The following is a 10950-nucleotide window of genomic DNA, read 5'->3' on the forward strand; positions in this document are numbered from 1 at the left end:
ATTTTAACCGTGGGGCGTCGAGTTTGAAACGAAAAAATTTCATTCGCTAAATTTTTGGGGGCGTCGAGTTTAAAATGAAAAAATTTCATTCGCTAAACTTTTGGGGCGTCGAGTTTGAAACGAAAAAATTTTAACCGTAATACTTTTGGGACTCACCCCCACCCCTACTTAACCACGCCCCCGGGTCTCGCTATAACGGATCTATTACTACTGAAGTATTTTCAGTTCCAGACTACTTTAGCTAGATAGACTGATAGGATGCTGAGGGATTAGAGAGAAAAGGTACCATGCACCGAGACAGCAATTCTTTTAGGCAAAAACAATATGGCACTGAGGCTCTCTTTAGTAATCACACCTCTCTGTTACAGACACATGAGCAGACTGAAATCCCGGCACGCATGTCGGTTGCTAGCTTGCAGGTATGCGCAGGTACCACTGCTGCTTAGTGGCGCACGAGTGCGAGGTTTAAATGCGCAAGACAATACTTAACACTTCCGCCGTCTTAGTGTTTAATCTCGCTCTCTTAAACCGATACTTTTGCTGTGACTGAGAAAACGTTGTTTTGGCAGAGCTTTGGTGAACATATCTGCCCTTTGACATTCGGATGGGATGTATTCTACATGAATTATGTTTTCCTCAGTCGTCTCACGTAGATGATAATATCGAGTGTCAATATGTTTAGTTCTCGTGTCGAACTAGCTGTTCTTTGCTAAACGTATTGTGCTCTGATTGTCGACGAACAATACAGTTGCACGCTTACACTAACGCCCGATACCAGACAATAGTTTTCTCAACCAAATGGCTTCCTTTGCTGCTGTTGAGGCAGCAACAAACTCGGCTTCAGTTGTGCTTAACACGACCAACTTTTGTCTCTGAGATGCCCATGACACAGGGCCGTTTGCCAAGCTAAACACATAGCCTGTCGTTGATGTTCTTGTTTTTAAATCGTTTGCGTAGTCGGCGTCTGAGTAACCTACCATTTCGGGTTCGCTTCCGCCGCTTTTATACATTATGCCTACATCTTTGGTACCGACTAGGAAAGCAAATATTTTCTTCACTGCTCGCCAGTGAGTTTCACCGTGACTATTTAGGAACCTACTCGCTTTATTCACTGCGTATGCGATATCTGGACGAGATACTGTGGCTAGAAACATAAATGATCCCACGGCTTCGCGATACGGGACATTGCACTGTTGGGCCGTAACGTCTCGGTGACGAAGGAGTTCGTTCGAGAGGTTAGGGCTAAGGTAATTTTTGGGATCGTTGCCGGTTAAGGAGTTGGAACTCGCGTGAATACAACAAAATAGAGAAGGTTTATTGAAACAATCAAGTGTTGTACAGTATGTCGACGTACGTCGACTTGGAAAAATATAGGCACCGTTCGGTCCTCCTATTTTCTGTACCGAGTCTACTCCACGAGACCACCTTATCCGTTCGGATTTTAATTGCAGACTGTAGATTTTCGGATGTGCAGCTATAAGCTGGACTTCCGAAAAGTGATTATTGTGCAATTTTTAGATTTCCACATATTGGTTGCCAGGCCGCCTTTAGTACTGACTTAGCGCATTGCTACACGCGTGAACTACTTGGCCTGGCGTTTGTCAATGGGGTCAGGAGACTCCCAGCACAACAGCACGACTCCTTTTCTGACTCGATTGGTTGCAACACCACATGTGGGTCCATAGGAACACACACAGCTTTCGCCTCGCTCATACGAAATTTTCCTAGAATTTTATTTCTATAGGTATTCTGGTGCAAAAACATTGTCTTTTCCTTTCTATAACGAAGAAGTTGTAGTCCTGCAAAACAGCTACAATCACCGATAGTAATATCAAATGCATTTCTCAATTTCGCGACAATTTTCTGTAGAACTGCTAGCGAGTTACACGCAATAAGACCATCGTCAACGAACAACGCGAGGTATATCGCCGACCCCTGAGAGTCTCCATAAAAAAGGCACTCATCTGCATCGTTTTTCTTAAGATTGAATTGTCTCAGAAAATTGCAAAACTTGCGATTCCAGCATCTGGGTGCCTGCTTCAGCCCATACAACGATTTATGCAGACGGCGCACCAGATCACTCGTACCTCTTTCCGTTTTACAACCTACTGGCACCTCCATGTGTAACTCCTCCTCGAGTTCTCCGTAGAGGAACGCCGTACGGACATCGAATGGAACCATCTCGAGATCCTCCTGAGTGACAGTTGCCAACAGCACTCGCAGCGAGTCGCATCGTACAACAGCTGAGAAAGTTTCCGTGAAATCAACCCCTGGTTGTTGAAGAAATCCTCTGACACATAGCCTTGCCTTGAATTGCAGCACGCTTTCATCTGCTTCTCGAATTACCTTAAAAACCCATCGAGAATCGATCGTTTTCTTGTCTGGATCCCTGCGTATCAGTTGCGACTTCCCGTTTTGTTTGTGGGCTTTCAGCTCCTCCTCAATACCATTGATCCATTGAGGTGCATTGGGCCCCTTGACTGCCTCCTCATAATTTGCTGGAACGTTGACCTCTGCGTAATTTACGTCATACCTCACCGATGCACGTAGCTTCAGCATTACCGATTCGCGGTATGTCTCCTACGTTCTCAGTCTGTGATACCTCTTCTTCTCGCTGATCACTTGGTTCTTCTTTCCTTCCTGACGATATAGCGATGTCATCTTCTTCTTCGTCGTTCATAGTAGAGTTTTCTTGACTGCGGACATTTTCTCGAAAAATAACATGTCTTGAGACAGTTATGTTCCTTTTACTGGGGCCATATAACCGATAATTACCGGACTCTCCCTGGTACCCCACCAACACGACTCTCTTTGCTCTGGTGTCGAACTATTGTCTCTTTCAGCCTTCCCGTTTTGCTCGGGAGTGTACGGGGCACTCGTTTCGTGTTGTATTCCATTTGACTGAATGTACTGCTTCATTGCTTTGTTGCAGTACTCGCGACCGTTATCAGTGTGCAACACTCGCATTGCTCTTCCGAACTTGTACGCTATCTCGCGCTCAAGCACCATGAAACTTTCAAACACATTCGATTTATGTTTTAGAAAGAACACTTGTCTGAAACCCGAGGCTTCGTCCTTGAATATTATGAAAAATTTCGCACCTCCTACTCCACTGACATTGGTCTGCACACATCAATGTGAATAATCTCGCCTGGCTGTCTACTCGCTTTTCCGACAGTCTTTTTGAACGGCAACTTGTGAGATTTCCCGAGCTGGCACGCGTCGCAAAAGAAGTCGTTCTTATTGTTCACTTTCACTCCACTCACGGCGCCTTTATTCACGAGTTCATTAAACGCACGTTTATTCAAATGTCTAAGTCTCTCGTGTAACACCTTGAGGCTCGTTACTGACACGTTTGCTTCACTGGCGGACTCCTGTACCCTGACTCGGAAATACAACCTGTAGATTTCGTTGGACTGTCTTACACCAGTAGCCCTAACCTCGCCGTTGCACATCACTATCACGCCACTTTGGTTGAACACAACTTGATGTCCATTTTGTGTACATGAATCGACCGAAAACAAATTTTTCCTCACGTCCGAAACATACAGGACACCCTCTATGCACGCCTCACGCCATACACCGTTTACAAGTCTGTCCACTACCACCGTTCCCTCACCGGTCACTGCACACTCGCCATTATCTCCTAGCATTATTGTGCTGCCATCCCTTCTCGGACGGAACTCCGCGAACCAGTCTCTTCGGAACGTGATGTGCTTTGAGCATCCACTGTCGATATACCTAACGTTTTTGTTACCGGCACTTAGTAACATCTGCCTCTGCTCGACAGATGGCTCTCGGTATCGATCTCCAGATACTGCCACAAATGCGCAACCTTGCGAACCGTCACCATCACGGTCACCTTGTTTTTGTTTCCGTTGGGTACAATCGCGCGCCCCTTCTCTAGAGTCCCTCTAATAAGAGTCCGGCCAACGATGGGGCTTGTTAGTGATTGGCACCGCCATATTATGGGCTCTTTCCGGAATAGAATGGTGTGTGTGAATACGTATATGAGAGAGATTCGCATTGTGTAGTGTAGGTAGTGTTAAGCCCTGTACGGCGGGTTGCCTGTACTTGGCGCGAGACTCGACCGAGTCTCTTGATAGTAAAGATTGATAGTTTGAAAATCCGCGCGCAATGTGATGGTGGCGCCAAACAAGCCCTTAATATGGCTTCCCTTCCGGGTGTTGGCCGGACTCTTACTAGAAGGACTTTACCCTTCTCGTTACAACAATAGCACTCTACGTTTTTTATGTCTTGCTGTTTCTTTTTTGTTGTTTTCTTTCCTTTTGAGTCTTGACCACCTGTCGCTCTGTCACTGTTGCCTTTGCTGAACTTCGTCGCGGCTAGGACAGTCGTCTCGTCTGTATCAGCGTTTAACCGGCTTTCCTCTCGAAGCAGGCGTTCCTGCAAATTTTCTATCGTCTGCCTGTGGGGTTCCACGCTGTCCCACGTAGTTTGGAACGACGAAAACTTCGCCGTTAAGCTCGCCAATATTTCCGCCATAATTGTGATGTCCGAGACATTCTCTCCAAAGTCCAAGAGCTGACTCGCCATGTTTTTCACTTTTGCCATGTGTTGCACCACAGAGTCTGTTGGTGCCATCCGATATTCATGAAATCGTTGTGTTAGCAGCAGTCTGTTCGAGGCGGATTTATGCGTGCGAATCGTCACGAGTTTGTCCCACATTTCCATTGCAGACATGTCAACAGACACTCGAGCTGACTGTATTCCATCGCTGACGAAATCACGAACATAGCCTTGGCATTATCCCTTTTCCACGCCTTCCCCTTTTCCCAGTCTCTCTCTGCTGGCATAACTCTGTCACCGTTCACAATATCGAAGATCTCATACGCAACGAACACCTGAGTCACTTGAAATTTCCACCCGAGATAGTTTGTGCCGTCGAACTTTGACACGTGTCTCGCCGACAATTCACTAGACATTTTGCCTGTTTTATCACCTCACTCGTCATGAAACACTGCAAAACTCTTACAAGTACTTCGCGCTCGATCGTAAAACCCGCGCTTAACAATGGATGCCACCGCGCTGCGTGCCTCATGGTCCAGACTCTCTTAACCTCCACTCAAGACCTCTCTCAGCCAATGCACCGGAAAAATCGTGACTGGGCCCATAACCTGTTGTCCCAAATCGAAGTATTTCCAGTTCCAGACTACTTTAGCTAGATAGACTGATAGGATGCTGAGGGATTAGAGAGAAAAGGTACCATCCACCGAGACAGCAATTGTTTTAGGCAAAAACAATATGTCACTGAGGCTCTCTTTATTAATCACACCTCTCTGTTACACACACATGAGCAGACTGAAATCCCTGCGCGCAGGTCGGTTGCTAGCTTGCAAGTATGCGCAGGTACCACTGCTGCTTAGTAGCGCACGAGCGTGAGGTTTAAATGCGCAAGACAATACTTAACAGTTTCAGTACATAATTACTTAATTATACACTTTACCACGGGAAGTTTGAAATTTGGATTTTAAAGTACATTGTTTTCCTTTTCGTATTTTTTTGCTTTTTGTATTTTTTATTTTAGGTATTTCTGACTTCTTGTATTTTATAATTAACAAATATGTTTTTTATCATTTATATATTTTTGGTCGTCAGTAATGTTTTTTTTTTTTTAATTTTTTTTAGGTTAGGGGATATATTTGTGAGCGAAGCCCGTGTTCAATAGGTTCTTTAGGTAGGTTAGTTTTTCGCTTATTCAACATTATCTCATTTTTCTCGAAAAATAATACTTTTATAATAAAAATACATAAGAAATACAAGATGTTATTTTTTATAAGCTACAATTTTTACTTAAAACTTTTTTCTCTAAAATCAATATTTGTGCCCATAATTATAAAAGTGGTTTAAGTCATATATTTCTTGTTTCGAGATATTCAATGAATTGCATTTGTAATTTAATATTTCCGTATATTTTTGGTATTCCTCTTTTAGGTGAAAGATCCAAAACGTGGAATTTAGAATCATCTAAAGAAGTTTTATAGAGCAGCTTATAAGGTTCATTTTTCAAGAATCTCATCCATTGAATTGGCAGTCAAGAGACAGATCGCCCGCGGTATGTTTTACTCTCCTTGTTGTTGACTCTTCTAGTGGTTTCGTTGAAATAAAATCCGGCTGCGGTATTCGTTTTACCGTTTTTACGATTTTTCTGGTCTTTTGCAAGACAGTTCCTAGCTCGTTCGGCATTTTGGAAATGTAAATCATGACTTTGTCTAACAAGGAAACCCCCCCAACCCGACCCCACCGATTTCAATAATTTTTTGATATGTTGTAGTACTCGACAAAATAAGAGACACGTATTTTTTTTTTGTGCTGACATCCACTTTAAAGGGGTGAAAACGACCCCTGAAATTCACCCCCGAAAATCGTTTTTTCATCATATCTCGACTTCTAATTAATATTTTTTAATAAAACCAAGTGGAAAATATTTGTCATAAGAAGTCGAAGATATGAGGTTTGTTAATGACCCAAGGGGTTGCAACCCTTATTTTATATTTTGAAAAAACTATATTTTTTATGCTTTTTTTCTTTATATAAACCAGGGTATGTACTCAATATTTATTAATATTTTTTAATGAAACTATGATTAAAAATTATTTTTATAAGATTTATTTCTTTTTCTTCTCTTTTTATAATTAATTGTAAGTCACAGTATTTTATTCTTCAAAGTGTTGACAATAATGATTATCTTCAAAAAAGTGCTTAAAACATAAAGACTTCATTGCACTTGCAACTCCTTCAACTGCTAATGTTCTTCCAGAATGCATTTCTAATTGGAACCCACTCTGATCTGAATTATATAAATTTTCAATTCCAATTGATGATATAGAAGATTTCACATCAGCAACAAACATATCAGCCATCATTTGGAGGCCTAAAGTATTTTCCAATGTTTTCCTAGTAATAAATTTATTTATTTTTCTAGACACTATTCTGTGAGCCTTTTTGAATTTCACTAACCAATTTTTAGAAGCTTTAAATCTTACATCTTCAGATCCAATTTCTTTTTGAACTTGTAAGGCCCATCTCCGTATATCGTGATCGTGAATAATTAAACCACTTTCAACAGCAGCTTTAAAATTATCAAGTGTGTATTGACAAATCCGTGCAATTTTTTCTCGGTACGTGCCACCTTCATTAATATTGTGAGCTCAACGTTTGAGCTGACTGATTGATGAGACTTTTCTGAATCTTCTTTACGCTGTTTCAATACTTAAGTTTTCTTTTCCCACTTCTCCAATATTCTACAGCTTTTTGTTTGTAATCAAAATTGATGTCTTCAGTACCTTTCGTACACTGATTTGTTAGTGCAACGTCAGGATCAGGAAAATGATGTTGAACTTCATCCTCAACTATTTCAGCATCACAATCCTTATATTCTTCCTCAAAATCCAAAGTATCCTCAAAAATCGTATCAACTTCATTGAAGTCATTTGCTGCATCGATTAATATTTGTTTCAATTTTTCTGACAACTCAATTTCTTTATAATTCGTCACACTATTGGGTATTTGTAAAGTTTGAAAATACGCTAGTAATAAATTCACTACATTTAAGGGATTAATCTTCATCTTTGAATCTAAAATATAAACATTAAATAATAACTCTTTATTACGAAGATTAATAGGTGTAGAAATATAAATTACAAAATACTCACATAACTACCTAAAAATTAGATAATTGGTTGTAAAAATATCCACACCACGTATGATATATTATAATGTTTTGTGTTTAACAATGACAGATATATATACATACAATTAATTATAAAAAGAGAAGAAAAAGAAATAAATCTTATAAAAATAATTTTTAATCATAGTTTCATTAAAAAATATTAATAAATATTGAGTACATACCCTGGTTTATATGAAGAAAAAAAGCATAAAATATATAGTTTTTTCAAAATATAAAATAAGGGTTGCAACGCCTTGGGTCATAAACACACCTCATATCTTCGACTTTTTATGACAAATATTTTCCACTTGGTTTTATTAAAAAATATCAATTAGAATCTGACATATGATACAAAACAATTTTCGGGGGTAAAATTTAGGGGTGGTTTTTATCCCTTTGAAAAATCCTGAAACACCCCAACTGAAATATTTGATAGAGTTAATGGAAACGCTTTTCTTTATTTTTTTGAGCCCATACCCCGGTTTTTATGCAGAAAAAAAGCATAAAAAATATAGTTTTTTCAAAATATAAAATAAGGGTTGCAACCCCTTGGGTCATTAACAAACCTCATATCTTCGACTTCTTATGACAAATATTTTCCACTTGGTTTTATTAAAAAATATTAATTAGAAGTCGAGATATGATGAGAAAACGATTTTCGGGGGTGAATTTCAGGGGTCGTTTTCACCCCTTTAAAGTGGATGTCAGCACAAAAAAAAAAATACGTGTCTCTTATTTTGTCGAGTACTACAACATATCAAAAAATTATTGAAATCGGTGGGGTCGGGTTGGGGGGGTTTCCTTGTTAGTAACGGGCGCGTTACACTATACTTATTATTAATATTATTGTAATCCTTAGTTTTATACATGTCTTTTTTTTTGCTTACTATATCTATTATTATTAATAATACTTTTAAGTTAACCACTACGCTACAATGTTACGTCCTATGCGTGAGCGACCGTATGCGGGAGCATCAGGGAGCTAGCATAGGTGTTGAGATCAAAGATCACGTAAAACGTATCGGGTTCTTGCCACTTTAAGGTGCTAAAGCACCCCTATTTGCGTTTATGTCCCTTGGTCGATAGTTAAGATGAGGATCACAACCAGGTACTAAATATATTGATTTGGAAAACTCATTCCTTCTACGGGAGTTTGGTTGAAGCTACTGGTAAGGGGTTTATCTGGATTTAGGAGCTAATAGGTTCAGGTTTCGAAATCAAGAGAAGAAAATATAGTTTAACTCAATATAATGAAATGATAAACAAGAGTATAAGTAACTGTCGCAATTATATGCAGTAGTAAGTGTGCGTTAATCTACTAACTAAATGAAATCCGAATAACAATGTATGTGTGATCGTCAACTTCTGTAGTGTGAGCTACAAAGATATATATATATATAGATGTAGGAATGTGAGTTACTTACCGGTGGATGAGCAGAGGAAGAGAGAGAGAGAGAGCGGCGCTCGGTTCTCGACGATAATGAAATAGATTTGGTTGAATGGGAAATTCTTGGTCCAGCCCTAAGGTGGACACTCGTCTAGACGAATGCTTATTGAAATGCCAAGAAATGAGTTCTTTTTGCGTGGACGCCCGGCACTGAAGTGATAAACTTTTCGCTTGGGTCCTAAGGCAAGCTAGATCAAAATAGGCCCTAAGGTATTTGATCGGCACAACACTTAACTGGCGCGGACAATCGGCTCAAGACTCCAGAAGGGATACTGCTCTACCGGAGGATTGATTAGTAACTGAGGATGATCGGTATTGAAGTTCGTAAGGAAGGTTTTGAGTTTGGAGGGGATTAAATGAAATATTAGGAAATATCGGAGAATTTGGATACGTGTTACGGCGTGATCGGGGCGATTGAACCCTGTCGTTCGATCTAATTCTCATAACAGGCCTTCGATTGCGGATCTTTCTTTGGATTAGTGCATTGTCAGTGCATTGATTAGTGCATTGTTGATTATCTTGGTGGTGAAGTGGGTGCGAAGGTGACGGGTAGGAGTTCTGCTGTGCGCGGTATTCGCGGTGCTAAAATGCTCTTTAGGCACCTCAATTCTAAGTATCCTGTTCAGCATTGCTGCCCGTGCCGTTCTTATTATTTTATTGCCGTGGTCTCTCTTTCTTCCTACTCATCCACCTGCAATGTCACAGTGTTGGTGTGATTTCTGGGAATGTATGAGAGTATGAGATGTCGTGTACAGTATAATACAATATGATATGATATGACATAATATTATATGACATAACATAATATGATATCCCTTAATTATTAATATATATATGTAACTATGATTTACAATAATTAACCCATGTTCGTCGAGGATCGGTTATATCTGTCGTGGTCTCTGACCTTTGCTAATGGGGTACTGAGGGGTGCTGAGGGGGGGGGGCAATGGGGTTGCGTTGCGTCGGACGTAACAACACAATCATTATTATTAATTTTTATTTTATTTTAATTTTTATATACCTTTACCTTATTAAATAATTATTACTGTTTCTACGCTTTAAACTATAATTATATTAAAAAAGAAACATTGACGCATGTATCCAGGTTTACACCGTGAATATTGTATCCTACCACCGTCATCATAGATCTTATTATCATGCGCATACTGGAGATCCGCCAAACGCTTCTTTCGCACAAAAGCGTCGTAGTACTCTCGGGCAATTCTATCGTTTTTCCGCAAATCAGCGCTAAACACATTCTGGAAGGTACGCATCCCGAAGCCGAAGGAGAGGTAGTGTAAAAACATCATGCAGAACTGGCCGCATACCGTCGACGTCTGCAGCTGCTGAGTGTTCCATCGGAAGGATCGACAGTTCCGCCGGAGTCTCGATGCGTGGTGATGATTCAGCAGTGGTAATCCGTAGCTGTCAAAGTAGTAGCCGTCTCCGTCAGCGCCACGTACACGGCAACCCAATGCGCTCCTGGTTTCATATGATCGTCCGTGTTGGCGATAATGGCAGCGGGTTTCGAACAGTTTCGGGGTATTCTATCAGCTACGTAGACACTTGTCGTATGCTCCGGTATATCGCGATGGCCAAGGTAAAGGTCCAGCGTGTTCATATATGCGGTCCGTTATTCCGAAGCCAGAATTCAAGACGCAAGGCGTTGTTCAAAGCGCAGGTAAACGAGCTCCGTGTCTCCTTACAGGCGTGAACGATACACTCGTAATGGTCACGATTCGGTGGGAAGTCCTCGTATGGTGAATTATCGGGGGTTTCATCCAAATTTATAACTTCCTTTGCCATAACG

General features: G+C 40.6%; 1 protein-coding gene across 2 annotated transcripts; it reads right to left on the reverse strand.

Moving 5' to 3' along the window:
• Positions 1-6984: 6984 nt before the first annotated feature.
• On the reverse strand, positions 6985-7757 carry LOC107268150. 2 transcript variants are annotated; one of them, XM_015740632.1, is made up of 2 exons: positions 7677-7757; positions 6985-7598 (listed from the first exon to the last, which is right to left on the reverse strand). In XM_015740632.1, exon 2 carries the CDS (start codon positions 7588-7590, stop codon positions 7228-7230), a length of 363 nt encoding a protein of 120 aa, XP_015596118.1. In that variant the 5' UTR covers positions 7591-7598; positions 7677-7757; the 3' UTR covers positions 6985-7227. The 2 variants fall into 2 exon arrangements, with proteins under 2 accessions (XP_015596118.1, XP_015596127.1); XM_015740641.1 differs by having other exon boundaries at positions 7685-7713.
• Positions 7758-10950: the final 3193 nt, after the last annotated feature.

Source organism: Cephus cinctus, unplaced genomic scaffold, assembly GCF_000341935.2.
Source record: "Cephus cinctus unplaced genomic scaffold, Ccin1 Ccin1_scaffold0036, whole genome shotgun sequence".
NCBI classification, from domain to species: Eukaryota; Metazoa; Arthropoda; class Insecta; order Hymenoptera; family Cephidae; genus Cephus; species Cephus cinctus.